Genomic DNA, 21943 nt, shown 5'->3' with positions numbered 1-21943 from the left:
AAAGAACTATAGGTATTTACATGTATACATTTTTAACTCTGTAAATGATTTTATAACATTTAGATACAAGGCACTAGCAGTATTGGAACCATTTAAAATAATTTTTACTTAGTTTAAACTCAGTTTTTTGTGTTATCAGAAAAATACCTTAAGGCTTTGACAGGATGTAAAGAGTAGTAAATAACTTTAAATGGGCTATACAGAGAGGTAGTTATCTTATTTTTGGTTAGTAGGATCAAAACATCTCCCAGTATTTAAGAATACAGCCAAGTGAATATGTTGACTTCCCCTGTGCTGGTTGGAGGAAAGAGAGAGAGGAAAGGGAAGAGGGAAAATTTATTCACCCCTCCAACCTACACAAGTCCTCCTGAATGGAATTCCTTATGTTGGCTAGTGGAGAGTAAGAGAGAGGAAAAGTAAGGGAGGAAAGTTGCTCTTTCAGAGAGAGAAAAATGAGAACTTTTGAGATCTGCAAAGTAACTTTCTTACACCTTTTGAAAGCGTCAACACAGGTCCCTCCAACCTGTTTCTGTCAGATGTCTTTGGAGCAAGCAAGAGGCAGGGTCCCCTGTCCTCTAAGTCAAGCATTCTTCTAATGACCTGTCTCTTCCACCCCGGCACAAGGGTTTTTAGATGGGAAGCTGATCCTAAATATTGACCCAACTATTAAAAAATCAGAGCTATTATGTACTAGGCAAAGAAACTGGTCCTAAAACATGTAAAATGAAAAGATAACAATATGTAGGAAGACAGTCTGTTGAGTGTTAAAAGGAAACATCTTCATATGAACTGTTGTAACCAGTGCAAAATTAACTATTAAATCTAAATTGCACCAAAGTAAGCTTGGCCAATACAAACCCATTGCTTGTGGTCAGTTTTCATATGAGGCCATGGGGTTGTAGTCAGCTTATAAAGTAAGAAAAATCAGAGAACATGTATATCTTTTTAATAATAAACCAATTAAAAGCATAAAGTCAGGGGACCCAATAACTGAGAGCCATGGCTTAGATGTTGTTAAGAAATTAGTCCTCGACTGCTGATGTCAACTAACGGCATGACTCGGGACCCATAGCAGGGTTGTTGTTGACCAGCATGTAGCCCCTACAGCCCAGAAATAACAGGCTCTGTTATTGGGAGTTAATGATGCTTATAATTTAGTGTTTGGGGATTAATTACCATTTTGTAGACTTTTAAAAATGTATGGTTCTGCTATCACATGTGGAGGGTGATCTTTTGTTTGATTTTGGTAAAATTTTATACCAGCCTATTGCACCAAAAGATCTTAATAGTTATTTTGATGAAATAGAAACTCATTTTTTTAATACACATTAGTACCTTAAATTTTGGAAAACTCTTAGGCAAACATTAAACTATAACCAACTCAATGATACATACAAACTTATAAGCTTTAAGACCTTAATTTGTATTTTGAAACAATCTTTGTAAAAGCCCAAATTTAGATAACAATGCTTTTAATAAAACTCTTAGCAACTTTATACCTTAAAAGATTTAGAAAGAAAATTTAATTAAACCATCTTTTGATAATAGCAACTTATAAGAACACATGGGTCAATAAACCTAATTATAAAAGAGTTAAAGGCAAATTATACTCATGATAGAATGAAACAAATTGAGAGTATTGTCCATATATTTTTTTTTTAGTCCTAAAGCAGAGAATAGTTAGGACTGGTTGGGATTAAAACTTTAGATAACTTTTGACACAGTTGTACACATTAACTTTGTAAAAGTAGGTTAAGAACCATACTAAAGACATGTACACACACATGTGCACACATACACGTTATGACCTAGGCATGTCAAAGAATATAAACACACATAATGAGCTCAAAAAACTAAGAATTAAGTGGCCACAATTGGTAGGAGACAAAGACATAGACAGAAACACACACACAACGACACACAAAGCAGTCACATTAACTTAGAGTGCACTCTTATTAAACAAACCATTTTTGTTATTATCTTTAGATTAGTCAGCTAGTTTTTTAAGTAAACATCTCTAATTTAAATGTTCTACCCTTTGTCCAATACTTAATAGACCAATGCAATAAAAACAACATGTATAGAAACTACATTAATATAGAGAATTTTAACCACAAGTTAGTTGTAATTTCCTACAGGAGGCAAGATGGCATCACCTATCCCTAGGAAGTAGCAAGATAACACTGAACACATGGTGGCCTCATCATGATGGCAGCATTTCTTGTGACCACATGCTCTCTCCAAAGGGTCTCTCAAATGGAACACAAAGACATGTTACATGCAACATACAGGCTCAAAACAGCAATTTGTTATAGGAGTAAAAGACATCTCCTCCTGAGAGGCAAGTGTCCATATGAGTTAGGCATCCTAATGTAAAGACCAAATTGAAGCAAGCGCAGGTGGGAATTAAAAGGTTTTTTAGCCTCCTTGGATGTGACATCACTTGATAGTTTGGGAGAATTAATCATAGGTTGAAGAACTTTTTCTCTTTGAATATAATGTCCTGTCTTTTAGTTTTAGAAGCTTATCTAAATTTAGGATTATGAGGGGTAGGGCAAATGACAGTAAACCTTTAAGCTTTGAGGGTCTATGTCATTGTCCAGTTTGCTCCAGGTGTTTATAATTAGATCCTGGATTTCCTCATAAAGGGTCTTTGTTATTACCTAGAAAGCCAAGAATGCAAACCCTGTAGAACCCACTCATTTATAGAACTACAGTTTGAAAGTACCTTAAACAAGTTTAGAATCTGAGATTCTACATTGAGCTATAGAGAGCAAAGTTTTATTAATTTTAAAACAAATAATTATTAAAAATAAAACCTCTAATTAAATTGGCTATTTAAAATACCCACACATAAGGACCCATTTTTTTTTTTAACGTCTTGGCTATAAGTAAGCCTAATTTTATCAGAAGAGAACAGTTAAAGTTAGCATGTTTCTGAATGTTTTTTTATATAGTATTCTAGAATAATAATTATAATGGACAGCATTAATTAGCAATATATTTTAGCATAAAAAGATGACATTTTATTAGTAGAATGAATTTCCTTTAGAATATTTAAATTTTGCCTTTACAGTAAATAAATTTTAAGTAAGTTATAATTTTTTTATTATAGATACACTTCATGGGTGACCAAGGTTAAATCCTTAATTAAATGGCACTGTTTGTAATTTCAGAAAACATATTTAAGATTATTTAAATACATGTAACATTTAAGGACAGCAACAATTAACATTGGTTAACAGAGATGGGGCAGTAAGGCTCCACTCCACCTTCAGTTTGTTCCCTGACATGTGCAATCTACTGCAGTTCCATGCTCCCCAGGGGTGACTGCAAGGGGCACACAAGTCTCCCAACCACAGATAGCAGTTTATTTGCTCCCTGTCCACGCAGCTCCCTCTCTTATTTCTAGCAGCAGCCATACTTTCCCAGGGCAGGTGTCAATTAGCCCCTCTGGAACCAGTATTTTTGTTCTTTTTAAAAAAACCTGTCCACAGATGGGCTGACTGAGGTGTGCCTCCCATTTTTTGTTTTAAAACAGCCAGTTAAGAGAAGAGAGAGAAGAAGAGAAGGATAGAAAGAAGAAGGGGGTGGACAAACCCAACCCGAATGTCGGGGGCATATCTAATTGTTCCAGGCCACGGAGGGGAGTTAAACACCTTGGAGTATGAGCTCCCGGGGTAGCGCAGCGAAGGAGAGGACTGGAGCGGATTAAGAGTTAGGGAAGGTAAGGTTAGGGAGAGGGCAGCTAGCTTTAGTGTGGTCCATCTCTTGGGGCAGGACCAAGGAACTGGGACATGAACCTTGTGTCTTGGGGTCTCACAGGAGCTCGTGAGTCCTGCGTTGCATCCTGCCAATCAGGGTGCCTGCAGTCTGTCTGCACTGGGGCTCCAGAGCATTAGGTGAACCAAGTTACCACCCAAGCTGTGAGTGGTGTTTGGTTCAAAAACATCAGGTGGTGAGGCATGGGACCAGAGACAGAGAAAGATGGCTGGAAATAAAAAGGACGAGCAAAAATAGCATACTGGGATCGCACCCCTGGGTTGCTCCTGGCTGGCATCGCCACACATGTTTTCAGCAATAGTTGTTCTCAGAAGTCCTTGGTCCTTGTGCTCCAAATGGAAAAATTGAAGCAGCAAACCTGGATGGGTGAGATAGAATAGTTTTACTGTGGGAAGGGGAGTCACCCATTCTGCCAGATGAGAGAAGGGAAGAAGAAGGGCCAGAGTCTCTTGGTACACAGCTTTTACACCACCTTGAACTTGGAGTTGAGGAGACAATACATGATCACCTGGCTCCTCTCACTTGTGGGATAAGGCGAGGAGCCCTTAAGCCAAGACAGGGAGCAGTTCCAGCTATCCCTAACCTAGCCTGCCTCAGTATTTCCTCAAGAAACAATACCTGGCTTCCCCAAAAGTGTGTAAGGAGAGACAAACAGACAGAGATAGAGAGAGAGGCAGAGAAAAAGTAATCTTTTTAAATCTAGTCTTGGAACTGAAGGACCATTTGTTTTCCATATTCTACTAGTCACCAGAACAGCCCTAGTAAATTGTGCAAAGGAACCCCATTGGGAAACAACCTGAATCTGAATCTTAGGTACTGCCTGTGACACTTACCCACTGGCAGGTGACAGAAATAGGTAATGGTTCTAGGCTGTTTGCGTTGAGCACATGGGCTTTTCACCCCATGTTAACTACAGAACACATATTTGTGAATGCTAGTACTAAAAAGGGGTCCTTCATTGAGTTTGTGGATACTAACACCAGTTTTTCTTAGTGCCAGGCAATGCCTGCTCGTATTACAGCTCTTTTAGTTCCATAGCAGGCTGCTGCAGTACTTTCTCACCTTCAGTCCTTGTCTTGTGAACTCCATGAATGAAATCCGTCGACAATGAAGAGTGAGTGTGAGAGTGTAGAACTTACTAAAACAAGTGAGAAGAAAAGAAACAGGACTCTCTTCAGGTGAGAAGAGTTCCAGATAGGTTTGCCTGACAAAGTGGCTGAGTCAAGATGTTTCCCAACCTTCATGATAATTAGACATGTGGAACGCAAACATGCCCATTGATGGTACCTGTAACATTCTGATTGCTTGTGCCATTTTGTCCCTTGGGGTTTGAAATTTATCCAATCTAGACCATGGCCTCAAATTCATCACCGCCCTCTACTAAAGGTCACAGGGAAGTCCTGTCAACTTCCTTGTATTGTTGACAGCTCAAGTTACAATGGAATTTTCCAGAGACACATTTGTCCTAGTTGTACTTCCTATTTCCAACCACCTGGCTAGCCTGCCTGTTCAATTCTTGTGGTTACATTGTCAAAGAACACCTGAAAATATGGAGAAGATATGAATATTTATCAAGGGCAATAGAAACTAAATTTCCAAATATTCCAGATTATACATAGGTCATTGTAGAAAAGATAAGTTAAACTGAAGTAGAATGAGAAATCATTTCACTTAAACTCTTTTCACTTCAACATATCATTTTCTTTATTATTATATTTGTCCCCTTCTCTTCCTCTACAAATCTCTCAATCTTGTCAAGTATCATATTGACAAATTCCTAGGGAGGATTTTAGTTCTTAAAATTTGTAGCATTTAAAAAAAAAAAAAGTCCTCACTTTAGATTTCCTGTAGGTTCCATTTAGTGCTAACATTTTAAAGACTGTTGTAAAAGTTTTCAAATACCACAGTGCCCTGTTCAGGGAGCTAGGTAATTTGGTAAGGGAATTTCTACTTGAAAAAATCTTTGTATATCAGTGTCAGACATAAATTCAATTGTCAGCAAGATGTGTCAGAAGAGATTTCTTGTCATATTTGGCCACAAAGCAGAGATTTATTGAAAACACTTGCTGCTGCCTCTGAGTTGTTTTGCATAAACATGGTAGTTCAGTGAATGCTTGAAATTGTGGTGTGCATGTGTGTGTGTGTGCACATGTATGTGGGGGGGAGGGCCTCATGCATATTTTCTGGCTCTCAAAAATGATATCTAAGAGGAAAATACCAAAACATATTTCAATACATAGTGCTCTATCCAACTTATTATCAGATTATTATTTTTTCAACAACGGTGCTATAAGTAAATACCAATTTTTCACCCCTGCAGAAATGAATAATGGATCAAAATGTCCCAAAGCCAAGCTTTGGAATCCTGTTCTATGTCAGGAATAAGACAATGAGCATTTTCTGAGATTTGGAAACACAATAGATTTAATCTTCTTCAAAGAACTTTCATTATTTACAATCCCTTTGTACTCAGGTCAGTAGCAAAGTGTGAAAACATTGGCAAATAAAATTTCTGTCTTCAGAAATGGAAGACATGGAAATGGAATATAAAGTCAATTCTTATACTCACGCACAGAGTCAGCACAAGATTACAGCTTACAGATTTTGTAGCTTGCCAAATTCTTTTGTTTCTCCATCCAAATTTATTTGGCTCTGTACCAGAAGATACTTATAAAACTCTTTTTATAAATGTAGTGTGAAACATTGGTGCATAATATTATTGCTTATGTTACAATATCATAGTAATATTGGTAAGGAAATATCCATAATTTGTGGGGTGGGTGTCATCTATATCTAAGAGAGATCATCACTGTCATAGTTATTGATGAGTAGAAATTGTCAATACAGGTAACACATTGCTACCTGGCTATCAGACTTAATGGTTATACACTGGTGTTGTTTAGATCAATAAAATGGGTAACAAAAATAACTAAACTGACTGCCTCAGAGACTGGGAGTTTGAATTATAAAACGTAGCAGATTTTATGCTATTGTATGGATCTTATACCAATATGTTCAAGCCTATTGTTATCATCATTGTTACTGTCATTATTATACGTAGAGTAACTATACACCCAGGACACTATATAATACATCAAATCACTTTAATGTCTTCGGTGAGTTAAAATGTATTTCCAAATAGTACTTCTAGAAAATCCTTCTTATTAACTGACTGGAAAAATGAGGTATCTCTTGCACTGTACTGTGAGAAACACAAAGACAACAAAATTACAACCTTTTTCTTTAAGTAATTTATAATCACTTTGGCTTCTGTCTGCCTCTGATATCTAATTCTTTAAAATATCTCTTTATCATTTTAAAACATCCTTTCTTGGAGATGTTTTATATCCATAAATTACTCTTTATAGAATGTCTTTAATCAAGCATTGTGTCATTCATGATTCTCAAATTTTCATTTATGTCTTCCCTAAAATAGTTTAGAAAAACCTATGTATCTCCTTGCACATTTTGACTTTAATGTTTGAAACAGTTTGTTGTAAGTGAAATTTCTGTGAGAGATAAAACTAGCCCAATACACCAGTCCTTTAAATAAATCCTAAAGCATAAAATTATCATAGTGATTTGGTACTCACCATCATATCTTTACAGAATTCATGAGATGCTCCTCTTTAATAAAGGTGTTTGTCACTCAGTTTTCTCCTTGAACTAGTGTCAACAATTCTCTTTTCCCACAGAGAAATGTACAAACATTATCGATTTTTATGATCATCTTTCTTATTTGCAGCATACATATTTGTAAATGGAAATTTATTTTATGTTTTTGTTTCCCAATTATCTTTAACATTTCATTTTTTCTCTGAGTTAACATTACAATTAATGTGTCTTCACAGTTATATATAAAACTAATATTTTCTTGGAATTTTATCACTTAATCACAAGAATGGAGATTTTCCACTTATTAGTTCTACATGCCTGTGTATGAATACTACTTATTGCAAAAATTGCATTCTGATGTTCTTTTATTGATCTAAACACTAAAGAACCTTGTTTGCATATATGCATGAGTGAATATTGTAACAATGAGATTTTTATAGCAATCATCACATGAGTTTAAGTCCTCCCAAATTGTATGTCTGAGGCATTCTGTGAACTCTCACACTGTTATATTTAGTAATATTTCTACTCACCACTAGATGAGGTCTTCCTTCATTTAACTGAAAGTAAAAGTTTTAGAAATCTCCTGATTTTACAAAGGAATTTGTTACTCATTCAAGTTATCTACTTCTGTATTTTCTAGAAGGTACATCAATAAAAGCTATCCCAAGACTTATCAGGTAATTATAAAATACACCATCATTTTTCTTCTTAGAGGTACAAAAGTGCAATTAAATTTGTATCTGAAATTATGAAGTGCTTAATAAAATGAGGAATATGATTTATTAAAATATAATTTTTCCTTTGATAAATGTGCATATATAGGCATGTTGAACTTTAGTGATTGGCATTTTTTAAGTATAACTAAATAAAAATATATAAAGGAAATAACTTTAATTTTACTACCAAAACTAATCTTTCCAGCAGCTGGCTTAAATTTCATGTTTTGATAATAAGAGATGGAGAATACTAAGCATTTTATAAGTAATGTAAAAGTGAAAATTAACTACATTGGAATAAATATTTCATAATGTAATTGGATATGTGGTGAATGATGGAACTGAACATAACTGTCTAAACCTGGAAGGCATTACATATGGTTTTATCTATGGGTTTCAACCAATGCAACTAAAAAATGGTGGTATTCCTAGAGAGTATTCAGTTACACTTAAAATAATGTGTCACTTGCCTGCATTGCTTTGCACATTTGAAGGATTTTCTATTTAAAAATCAGCCCCAGGTATGAGTATTGACACTATAACTTGTCTATGTCTTGCCAGACTGTGTCTCGACAGCAGTACACTCATTTACAGAATAAGTGAAAAATTCTCAACACTTCCCATGCCCATTCATGAACTAACTAGCATTTCTGATTCTGTGTTTATCCTTAGAAGAAAGAATAAAACAATTGTTTTTAAAGACCAAAATCATAAGATAGGTCTATGGTAATGTGATTAAATCATTTCTTTAGAAACGTGAAGTTTTAAACTTCAGGGTACTATTCCATTGTCAGATGCTTAAGGAGTGGGATGGATGTCTTTGCTAAAGTAAAAAAGAAGTTTGTGGGCAAAGGTAAGGGAAATTTTATGATGCTGTGAAGGCATTTTCTCTTATGATTGTTAGGTGAATGTATAGGATCCCACACTTACCCCCCAAAATTTAACATCTTTGTTTTGCAGCTGTTGTGAGTGCTATCCCTGTGCCAACCCTAGAAAGTGCCCAGTACCCTGGAATCCTTCCGTCTCCCACCTGTGGATACCCCCACCCGCAGTTCACTCTCCGGCCTGTACCATTCCCAACACTGTCAGTGGACCGAGGTTTTGGAGCAGGAAGAAGTCAGTGTAATGTATTTTCCTTTCTTTTGAATAAGAAAAAAAGTAAATAATAGCAAGGTGTCTTGTCAAATATGTAGCATTTTGACCTTCTTCACCTTTGTAAAGATTGATTTACCTATAACCTTGGTACTAGAATTTTCCCTTCTGACATAGTTGTCTTTTGAGTCCCAGCTCACATATTTAAAAGACTCCACAACACACTCCACTGACAAAAATGGAATATGGTGGTCAACTGTGCCATAAAACAATAATGTGCTAGGTGCTTGAAAGAATATGTCTTGTTTGCTGGGAAGTTAATAGCCAAATGATATCTTCCAACATATTCTTATTTATCATCTTTAGCTAAATTGATTCCAAATGAACCCATACTCAATGAATCTGTTGCCTTTCTTTAATCATTTGAGCAATTAAGCAATACTTTTTCACCATTTAACTGTCGGAGAAAAGAGTAGTGTTTAATCTACCAGAAAGACAGCAGGAATGGAGGGACATTCTTAAGCAGCTATGTACACCCTAGTGATTTCTCCTGTGCCTTTAGATACTTTTTTTTATTTGAGCACAGCATTTTTTAGTCGATTTTATGGCTTTCATCTCTTAGTTAAGAACAGGTGACTCAGCAGCTTGTGTGAGAGAGGATGTTTTGTAATAGATATCATGGTAACAGCAATAAAATAAACGTGTGAAATAAGCTGTATTTTTTCCAACTCAACAGAGGCAGCTCTAAGAAATCATAAATCGTTGAGATGTAGCAAGGTTAGAATTAAAAGACATCAAAAATCTGCCAGGGGAGTATTAGATTCATTTTCCTTTTTCTCACTACGCATATCTACAGAATAGAGTTGTGTGCAGAAACTCAAAAGAAAATAGACCCCAAGCCATATTGAAGGGAATTAAATAAGAAACATCTGAAAAGTCAAACAACCAAAAAATTTCCAAATTTCAAAACAGCTAGACTTATTATTCCAATCAGAAATTCAGAGTCCACAGTCCTTTCTTCACGCCCACAGAGAAGTTTGCAGTTTTAGTTTCGTACTTTCCTCACTGGGTCATTATTTACTACATTCTTTTTATTTGATCTATATTCTATGATTTTAAAGGGACAGTGAAGAAGAATGTATAGAATAGCCTTTCTCTGGTCCAAGGTTTACTACTTTTTTATTAGTAATTACTTACTTTTATGCATTTCCCACTTCTTTTCTCTTTTTGAAGCCACGGTCCCCTTCTGAAAATGCATTCACTGAAAACAACAGCCCATTTATGCCTTCTATTTTTCTCTTGAGCTGGTATAGCATGTGAAACACTCTCTTATGGGATCATGGGGAAAATGATTATAAAGTTCAATAAAAAGAAATAAGCTGATATAAATTTAAGTTTGTCTATGTCTGGGTTTACTCTCATGTACAATTCTGGTACATGATTTTGATAGTGGGGCATATACAGTATATACATGAGGGTATACACGAAATCTTTGTACCTTCTACTCAATCTTAACCTAACATGACTGAAAATGCAACCTAATTAACTAAAACATTTAGTCTATTTACTAAATTCTTTGTTTTGATAATTTCTTAAAAGTGAGGACTATTAAATAATTCTGTAACTGCTATAAAATAAAATATAAATACAAAATATGTCATAGAACTATTATATAATGTTACATAAATAAAACACTCTTTAAAAAGTGTTCATTAATTTTTGACTTCATCTAAAATCACCAGGCAAGATCTTATATCACCTGACCAAGATCTTATAGATTTTTTAAAATACGTATATCCATTAATTCAACAAGTATTTTTGAACAAAGTCATGCAATGCAAAAGAATACAATCTAATCTAATATTGTTTCAAACAATTGCTTCAGAAAGAAATAAAAAAGGATAAGCACCCTCTTTTCTAAGAAACAAAGTATTCTCTAAATCACTGTCAGTAACAGTTAACTTTCAACCACTTGGTATTGGATTCTAAATGCCCTGGAGAGCATTAAACATCCCTGCTCTCTCTCAAGCAGAAAACATTTCATGACTCTGGGGGGAGATGTCTTATTAGTCACCTTGAGAAACAGAGAAAGACACACTTAGAAAAAGTTGGATTCTCCAAGTATGGAGACTCTCCTTCTTCCAAAGTTATCTGAATGATTCTGTTTCTAAAGGATAAATCACTGAAGCCTTCCCTCAAAGACCAGTTGCTTTCTAAAGTCACAAATAAAGCTGAATCTCTCCCCAACTGTACAAAAGGGGAAGATGCAGTAGGTATATTCCTACTGCACACATTTGCTACCCATCAAGAGAGATTTATACAATTATGATAGGCAAACATTTTGTTTTCTACTGAGTGACTGAAGCTCTGAACTTTGTCTCAGTAAACTAGTGAGCTGTCCCTGGGGGACAGTGAACAACACTGTACTTTGAAAACCTCCAAAATAGATAGTCTTGGGACCTCATTTCCACAAATCATTACAAAACTAGTCTCCCCATTTCCTCATCTTTGAAAAAAGTACATAGTAGAGAAGTTTAAGTGATTTTCACCAAACCTTTCAGTTGGCATTGTCTTAATTGGTAGAAAGACTTGTCAAATTTGTCCGTGCTATCTTTCTGATTCAGTTCTCCTCCAAACCAGAAATCAACTAATAAATGGAATTTGGCCTACATAAAATCAAGAGTGCGATGGAGTTCATGGATTATTCTTAAGGATCTTTTCAAAAACCCAACCAGTGAGGAACTGCGATTGCTCAGAAATATTGCATAGCGCTGCTCTTCTGAGCTTAACAAGTCAGTAGGGTCCTAGAAGTATTCATGTAAAGGCTTTGCTTAGAGTTATAGGCACACTATATGCATATCAAATATTGCAGCTTTTAGATAGATAAAAAATTCTCATTTCCATTTTTGTAATATTTTTGCCTGTTATACTGTAGCAATCATGTATGTGTATTGACTTTAATTATTATAAAGTGCCTTGAGATTTGACTCTGCTGTATAATTGTATGCTATTTGTACAATGAATTCCGACTGTTTAATCATTTGAAAATGAGTATATTGCCAACACTTATTTGATTCTTATTCTGTACTCTGAATTGCAGAGAGGCTGGACTTTGTGGGCAAAGAGTTTTCCTTTGCTTTCAGAGCTCTCCACACAGCTAAATGTCATGTCACTGAGCCAGCTTGTTTCACATAGGTGTCCTAGAGCTGGCAACTGAGCTGGCCAAATGGGCTCATCTGAAATGACAGCATTAATCTGGTGGAGCAGTTGCTATTATATTTATTTAAGGCTTTGCACTTCCTTAAATGTCAGCCAGTTCTGAAAGGCATTTATTTTGCTCCATTTAAAATATAAGAATTATAAATTATCTATGAAAACTCTTGTTCATTGCATTCACTTTGAATGAACACACCCAGTCCCTTGAATTGGAATCCATTCAGTTCCAAGGATGGCCCTCCCACTCCCTCACAAGGTTTTAGGCACTTTGTTTTTCATAGTGGGTGGTGCTAAGGATGGATTTCACCAAGGAGTGTGTCCATCTAGTTAGTATCACATCATGGTGATCCAGTGGGCATCATGGTGAAAGTCTGGAAATGCAGAACTGGGCACGAAGAAAAGAAAATTTAGAGAAGCCTATGAGAAGCAATACAAACAAAGAGAATAAGACTGGGCATGGCCAAAGTAACTTGAGTGAAAACCTCAGAATTCATCTGTTCCTGTAACGTGAAATTTTTCTCAAAATAAGAGGCTAAATTTCAAAAGACTAAAAAATGGAAATAAATTTGATTAAACTCACGATCACAATATTTTACCAAAACCCCTTTTCACTTCAAAGACACAGAAGAAATAGGAAAAGAAAAACAAAAGGAAGGAAAGAATAAAGAAAGAAAAGCAGGACATTACAAATGTATCATTGTTCCTTTAATGCGAAGATACTTTTAAAATATTGTCTGGATTAATTTCAATTCATCTTTAATTTTAAAAACATACTTAAAGCACACTTCTAAGGAAAATTGTGAAACTTCTCTACCTGGACACTTATTTTTAGCATAATATAAGCCCATTAATAAGAACCAGCCCATTGGAAATCAAAAGGGATCACAGAGATGCAGCTTTAGAAATCTCATTTGTAAGAGTCACAATTCAAAGAGGAACAGAGAAAACGTCAGTCAATTAGAAGCCAAGGCATCTCCCCCAATGAGGTTGTAAATCCCTTGTGAAGAATAATTATCTCTGTCCCAAGGATGATCTCTAGTGACCTTCCTGAAAGAACCTGGTTTTCCCTCCTAAACAATTTCTGCAATCTAATACTAAAAATATCCTTTGGGACCTGTGGTTTGAAAGAGTTGCAGACAAAGAGACACATTAAAGTCGACCTTCTTACAAGAACAAAGAGTGAGTGTAGGATTCATCCATCACTCTTAGACCATTGGCACAAAAATGCCCATGTTGGGAATTGACCAAATCATCAAGTTTTTATTTGGAAAATTAGCCTTTGGTTATTTTCTCCTTTAGAGTATATTTGAGTCTAAAGTAAAACCTGTTTAATTTTGTCTCTAAAACTGCACTCTCAACTATCTCACCAGAAAACTGAATGCAAACACAAAAATGTTCCTCCGCTTGTAACATAACATCTACCTGGAGAGTTCTCACGAGTTTGTTGTCTTAATTACATTTCCCTTGGTTGAAGAAATTGTTTATGAAATCTCTATTTTTTGGCTCTGATTGCAATATGGCTATATCCTGCCCTTGGCCAGCCCTAAATCTTCCCTCCTCTGTCTTTGAAGGGGGTCAGCCTGGAGGCTGCTCTATGACCCTATCGAGCTCTGACCCCTTCTGAATAAGGAAGAATGAGTACCAATACCCTCTGAAAGCACTTTTCACTTCTGCATACCTTTCATATAATGTTTTGATTTTTTTTGTATCTTTCATCTCTCCTACCTTTGGCATTATAAGATTTCCTCTCTATCTTCTCTGCCCTTTGCTGACCTTATCAAGCCCCCTAGAGAGTTGTCTCAAAATTATCTTCCAAACTCATTATCTGAAAATATTTCCTGGTTAAAAACTCTCTTTCAAAAGACAGATATTATCTTCTTGTCTGCCTTTTTTTTTTCAATTTGCCCAACAAAACTTTCTTAAGAAATAAATCATCAGAAATACTCCTATACAGTTAACACTTATACCTCCTAGGCAGCTCTTTTCATTTGTAATTTAACCTGAACCTGCAGACTTTAAATATGAATGAATAGTTGAGTTGAATCTGTGTCCTTAGCAAGAGAAATTACCTTGAAAATATTTTAGTTTTACAGGACTGTGCTCTCTAGAGAAAAGACACATTTCCATATACAAAGCTGTCCAAATGTCCATGGGCTGTCACAAATGACTATGTGAAGCCTCTTCAACTATAGCAATCCGCCTGAAAATTACAAGGTTTGTTACCAAAGAGGAAAAAGCATAATTTTGCATTCAGGCAACTTGCTCCAGCGGAGTCATCTCTCATATAACTTTTAGCTAGATGTGCTTCTATTTTGTTATGGGAGATAATGATAGTGGTTATTATTTGTATCATTTTATTAGCAATGCCTCTGAGCACCCTGTAACACTGATTTGTTTGACAGTTGACATGGCATGTTTAAATCACAAGAAAATTGGCATATTGGCTGGTAGATAATAATGCAGCTGTAACCGGGTTCGGTACATTGAATTTCACTGACATCGCTACTTATGAAAGGAGAAATAACTCTTTTTTCTCGCTTCATCACTTACAATTACAGGGCCCAGACAGTTCAGGCAATATAGTCAGTGCTGAATATACTTTACTACTCTTCCTGAAAAATAGATCCCTGTCCTCGTGGACCTATTCCTTCTGCTTAAAGGGGAAGTGATAACCGTATTCCATAAATATATGATGGTAGAATAATAAAAACATTCATAACTGAGAAGAGATTGGCCAGATCCTGATGTGTCTCTCTGATTGGCTAAGGAGAAAGGGAAAAGACACTTTGTCTGGAATAATAACTGGATGTCTTGTCTTCAATTGTAGCAGTGAGTGAAGGACCAACCACCCAGCAGCCGCCCATGTTGCCCCCAGCTCAGCCCGAGCATCCCAGCAGTGAGGAGGCACCAAGCAGAACCATCCCCACGGCCTGTGTCCGACCAACTCATCCACTCCGCAGCTTTGCTAACCCTTTGCTACCTCCACCAATGAGTGCAATAGAACCGAAAGTCCCTTACACACCGCTTTTGTCTCAGTCAGGTAAAGTACTTGATGGCTCCCATTTTAAATTATTATTGTCAGGAATATCTCTACTTGAATGCATGAGGGTGTCTGAGAAGCCCTGGATATAATACGTGTTTTCAGTGTGGATTACCTGCCTGATATGCTCATGTTTGTTACTGATATTTGTAGTGCAATTCTTAATTATCTGCTTTATAAGTGACTGGCCTGCTGTAGGTATTTCTTATTCATTTGGAAGTTGTCCATGAATCCTGGATGTCAGTTCATCATTTTAAATGTACGTTGTAGTTAAACTCATTAGATAATACTTGAAGCATTCCTGATTCCTTGACTTTTCATTCTGCATGTGGGTCCTAAATTCTGGAGCTAGACTCCAACACTAAAGAAAAATGTACAAAAATCAACAAAACCACTTCATAGAGAAATGCACTTAATCTCATATTTTGTCATATCCCAGGGATTCTTATTTATTTTGAAGTACTAGGACCAGAAATGAGGGTAATCACAGCACCAGGGTCTAATATTCTAATTTTAGAAATGAAGAAGCCAACATTTAGATAAATAGGAAGAAATAAATCTATGATACCTTGCAGGAAAATTAGATGGCAGGAATGAGAACCAAAACCTTGGATTCCCAGTGCAGTAATATTTTTATTACTTCAGCTGATATCAGTTAGGACTCAGCTCAACTTCGTCTTTTTAGAGTTGGAGAAAGACAGGAAGGGAGACAGAGGCAAAGAGCAAAAAGAACAGAGAGGAGGAAGAGGAAGTGGTTCAGAAAATGCAATATATAGATATCTAATTATGTATATATAATGATATAATAATGTATATAATGATAACTCAATAAATAGATAACTAGGTATATCCATATAAAAATATGTGGTGCTTAAAATTATTTGGACCATTAAAATAATTACAAACAGCCCCACTATATCAGGCATAAGGTAATAAAATTCAGTAATTTTAAGTAACCAGGCAAGTGGAGCAGGTACATCTAGATTGTACAAATATATGTGGGTAATTTTCTGCTATTTCAAGTCCACACCTATAGCAATTCTGCCACTGTATTACTACATAAACCTCACAACAACTGTAAAATATAGAAAAATAAAATTTCCTATGAACTATGAATATTAATTATATTGAGAATATCTCTTGCTTCTGGCCTCACATTAGCTGATTTGTTTACATCTTATCTGAAGTTCTTAACCTTTACCTGGTTTTTGGAATGGATACTCAGCTACCAACCTCTAGGAAGTAGGGTGGAGCTCAAAGACATGCAGGTTTCCTTTGCTTGAAATGCAAGCTGCTTGATGGTCTTCCTTGAAGCAGGCTTAGCACAGGTGGTGGGTACATTGCATGGCCTATGGCAAGGCTGCACAGTATGGTGGAAATGGGTTGTGGAAATCACAGGAAATTAAGAAGAGGGAGGGGAATAGGACTGGAACCCCACAATCCCCTTTGAGGGTATTTCCACAATGACCTAAAGACCTCCAACTAGGCTCCACCTCCCAATAGCTCTACTTTAACACATGGGCCCTTAGGGAACATTCAACATCTAAACCATAGCAGAAGAAAATCTTTAAGTAACTGTTTTACAGAGCAAAGTGATATTATGAATGCTATTTTAAAAGAAAGGTTTTATCAAGGCATTGATGTTTAGTTTGGAATACAAGACTTGGAAGTCAACCTATGGTAGCAAAATAACCAAAAAGTATTTTAATTTTAGAATAAACATGTATGATAGACAAAACAGAGAGGTAGCAATTTTTCCTACATGTGTTACTTTTTTCTATTTAAAATAATACTAAATCTGCCTTAAACAAAATCTTATACAATGTGGATTACATATGTCCTTAAGGAAGGAAAGCAGTGACTCTGTTAGCTCTGTACTTATTCCATCAAATACAAGCATATACTAAAGAGCCATTCTCTGATCAAATGTCAGATGGGCAAAATACCATTTTCTTTTATTTCCATTGTACAGTTATGAGCCTTCTTTTGTTTGACTATTGCTCTTGTTATTATTTTAACTCTTTTTCATAAGCCATCTCCACATTCATATTTTCCAATACCTCTGGCTTGAAATCTTGATTTGATTTTTTTCACAGTTCCCCTTTAAATGCTGCCCCCATACACACACTCAACATGAAGCATATTCTACCATTACTTTGGAATTCTTAAATGCCTTTCCCTTTTTTGTCTCTTCTTCATTGTCTTCCTGTGATTCCTGTGCATTTTATAATGCCTTACCTTGTGATTTTCAAATAAGTCTGTCTGCATTGCTCCTGTCACATGGTAAATAGCATGCTTTTAAAAAGGGTTGGTGTTTACTTATTCTAATAGAAAAAGAAAATTAGTAGACTGACAAATGTATTATTGGTGACATTAACTACATGCTTCTTAGCCTAAGAGATGAACTACTTAGAGCCCTCAACAAATTTTAATTCTAAGAAAATCATTACTTTAGTCAAACTGATTGATGAAGTAAAGTCATTCTCTTGTCAGCTTAAAAAAGAAAATACCTCAAATAATTTTACTGTGGATTTCACAATAAAGAAGTGTGTAATTAGTAATGAATTTATCTTTACTTACTGCAAGTAATTGCTTTAGAATATGGTAATGTGAGGCATTCCTCTAATTTTTATAGATCATGCTAAATGAGAGGCTCTTTCCAATTTGAAAGCTTTGAGATTAGGATCAATGAAGAAGTTCTTTCCTCATTCAAATTCCTGTGTGTGGTTTTTCATGGCAGCATTAAGGGTCCTTGCCTCAGTTTGCCTCCCACTGAGGTACACAGAGCTGTGTTTGCAGCAACTTTATATATGAGGCATGGGGCAGCATGTATTATGCAGTTACAATCTCCCTGGGATTGCAGAGCATTTTGAAGTATTGCTATAGTAGGTGGTAATTAGAAAGTCATTCTGTTGTCATAATGACTAAAATTCTGTCTACCTGCAAACACAGATTCATTCCTTCATTTTTTTTTCCTTCCACCTGCTGAGTTGGAAATTTTCGCTTACTATCCTCCAAGGTATTTATGGTGTTTCTTAGAATTTCTTCATCATCTCATGATAAAATGGTTCTTTTTCTTAATGCTTCATCTTTGGATGTGTGAATAACTGTGTGGTCTTTACACATTTCACAAAGCAATCACTGTGCTTTGCAAATCACAGACATAATATAAGTGATTTGGCAAAGTCCTCTTTCGGGTTAAATAGAAACTGACGGAGTGTTGGGCTTATTGCATTATAGATCCAAAATAAATTATACAAAGGGCCAAGGACTGTGTATGTGTGTGGTTTGTGTGTGTGTGTATGTGTGTGTGTGTGTATGTGTGTGTGTGTGTGTGTTTTCACTAGTGAAAATTCCTCTTAGCTGTGAAATGATCAGCTGCACTTTAAATGAACTTGGATCAGGAAGCTATTTGTCTTCCAAAGCTGTAGTTTTATAGGGAAAGAAAACGTGACCACTTAAATAGTGACTTTTAAATTGTAGCACTCATTTATAACATTAACCTCCCAGAACTCTTGCATCTTTGTAAAACTGAATAAGTGCTATATTGTACTCCAGTCTCACATTACATTTCTGCACATAAATATTTACAAAAGCAAATACCCAGAGCATTCTGATCTTTTCAGTCTTCGAGGGATCAATAAGTCAGTAGACATGACAAGACCAAAACTCACTTCATTATACTGAGAAATTGAGTTTGATTTTCCCCCTGCAAATTGTAGCATGTGCTTCAATTTGTCTGAACATTGAGGACAAAGTGTAGGTGTAGGTGGCTGACAGTGGACAGAAAAGGTGGGTGATTTATATTTTATGGCTGGTTGGGAAATCATGTATTCCTGCTGTAACTTTATCTTTTTGGCAGGACTTATTTCAGTAAATAGGCTACCACACAAGCCTGCCAATAAATTACTAAAATGCATTAATACAATTGCTTCCCCTGAGCCGCTCATGGACCCCATTGGGAATGTCCATCAATGATACCACATACGTGTTCCATTCTGCTAAAATCAGGTACAGGCAGAGGTCATGGGAGATCAAACATCCTTTAGCAAGTGACACAGACAATCATTTTTAAGGCCAGTCAGAGCAGATAAATCATGACACAGCTAAGTAGGCGAGATGTGTTGGTTTGGTGTTATTGGAAACAATACTTTCAATCAATTCTACAGTAGAAAATTACACATCTTATTACACAAATTTCATCTCATGTGGAAGCTCATCTGTTGCCTTCTTACAGGGATCTCTTTGAAATTTTCCTGTCCCACTTGTAACAGATTTTTAATGGATGAAATTTGATTTGACTTAGTCTGATCATCCTAAATGATCTTTTGGTAAAATGTAATTGAGAGATTTGCTTAGATATTGTTACAATTTGCTGTTCTGAAACTTACTAATTTCCTCTAGTATGGTATTCTGGCCTTTAAATAGGAAAGAGCTATGTTAACTAACTCTCAAAGAGGGAAACAATTGCTAGAGGAGACTTTATGAGTGATCCAAATGGTTGATGCTTCATTTTTAGATGATAAACCTGAGACTTGAAAAGGTTAACTTGCCCAAGGTTAACAATTGAGCTAACAGGCTTAAAAAATTAGAGAAATATAACATTAAAGAGGAACAATTTTATTTTGCTTTTTAGTTTTATGTACTTATTCTTAGATTGGCTTTTAGTTCCCCTACAAAGGGTCTTCTAGTCTGAGCCTAAATATTAGATACCTGAAAGAAAGAATTGTAGCAGGTAGGTTGAGTCATTTAGTTTTGATGTCAATATTTTATTCCTTTATATTGGCATTAGATGGAAGAAAGAAGTTAGAGCAAGAAGACCCAATAGCCAGAGAACTCTGGAATAGCTGCCATCTGTCTTAAACTCACCTGTCCAACGTGTCTGTTATCTCTCTACAATAAGGCAGGAAGCCAAGAGCTGACATCTGCTGTTTTCAGCACCACTGATGGCCAGGGCTTTGGAGTCCAACAAAGAAAATGCAGATGAGCAGAAGGAAGTATAAAATAAAAATAAAAGTTAAGGCACACAGGACTATTACTCACATTGTGAATTAGAGAATGTGACAACAGCTTGAGGGGAGCTATAAATGAACAGCTAATGTTTTCAAAATTGCAAAAAGGTGTTTGGGAGAGGGGACCATGGTTGGGTCAAAATTTGAATCTTTCAATCAAAGGTTTACCCAATTAAAAAATAAGAGAAAATATTTCATCACGAATTATTAGATCATCTATAAACTTATAGTTAACTATCAATTTTATATAATTAAACCCTAAAGTTAAAATATGAATTTGTCTTCCAATCATAAGAGAAAATTAAAAAATCTACTTTGAGAACTTTGTGAGTTAATATAGGATATAAAACATGTAAGTTAGGAAGAATGTCCTTGGATTTTACTAAAGCATGGGTAGCCTTCTGAGTGGCAGAGAATAGTAATGGAGAAGATGAGCAGTAGTTGTTCCTTTCACATTTCTGATGAACTTGATAGGTCACATGGTTAGTCACTACTATATAACTTTTATTGTTACTTACAAAACATCTTGGAAATCTAAGTGGTTTTTTAATCAGCTTAGATGAAATGAATAAGGTTACCTCTTTACATTTTATCACCTCTTCTAGTTCATAAAGGACAGTTCTGAGTAAACTCATGTCTACTTTATAAGCAACTGTGTTTTCCATTAGTGATACAGAGAGAGATAGAATACCTTGTAGTTCTTCCAGGATCCTGTGGTATTGTTCTTGGAAAATTCATTCATCCACTACAAGTAATGGACACTCACATGCTTCTTGAGTTGGCCAGAATAAAATAAGGAAGGTAAGAGCCAGATTCTGGATATAGGTCTTCAATTTCAATTCTGATGATGATTTTAGGTGCTATAAAGTAACTTTAATGGAAAGATTAGGTATTGATGATAAAGATAGGTAAGATGCAATGATTTCCAAATTCATGACTACTTAATCATAAAATGCTAATCTGACTTACAAATTACATCTTATGTTAATGCTCAATTGAAATGCATAAAGTAAAAAAGAAAATTTGAAGCCACAACCCTTTGAGATTCTATTCATAAATTTACCTTCATGAAAATCAGTAGTCTTGCAGTGGTATCTGTACAGTAAAATGGAGAACAGTAGCATCTGCTATATTTGTAAAAAAAGTAAGTGCCAGTCAATGGGTGTTGGTATTTCTGAGGGCTAGCCTCCCTGTCATGCCAACTAAGAAACTGATTTTTCTTTTCTGAATCTGTGAAATCAGACGGTCTGCTTTAAAGAGGCATGGAACATACGAAATTCTACAGTCTTAACTATTACAGAAATAAATGTGATCAGTCTCCCTGGATTCTTTTATTTTTCTTTGCTTTGTGAAAGAATAAGGAAACGGTTTTAGTTTGAATAAAGATTTGGAACCTCAAATGAGCATTTCACGTTTTCTAAGTTCTTGGTAAGGTTCTTTGTAGTCCATGAATTAGTGCCAAGTTC

General features: G+C 35.7%; 1 protein-coding gene across 2 annotated transcripts in view; it reads left to right on the top strand.

Moving 5' to 3' along the window:
• Dcc (DCC netrin 1 receptor) overlaps positions 1 to 21943 on the top strand; it is a 1132969-nt gene that overhangs the window by 1087059 nt on the left and 23967 nt on the right. The window contains exons 26-27 of one of the 2 annotated variants that reach the window (XM_074069811.1): positions 9078 to 9233; positions 15253 to 15465. In XM_074069811.1, coding sequence (XP_073925912.1) covers positions 9078 to 9233; positions 15253 to 15465 — 369 coding nt within the window. Of the gene's footprint in view, positions 1 to 9077; positions 9240 to 15252; positions 15466 to 21943 lie in introns of both variants that reach the window. The other variant, XM_074069810.1, reaches the window with a different exon arrangement.

Source organism: Castor canadensis, chromosome 4, assembly GCF_047511655.1.
Source record: "Castor canadensis chromosome 4, mCasCan1.hap1v2, whole genome shotgun sequence".
NCBI lineage: Eukaryota > Metazoa > Chordata > Mammalia > Rodentia > Castoridae > Castor > Castor canadensis.
This window is presented reverse-complemented; position numbering and strand designations above follow the sequence as displayed.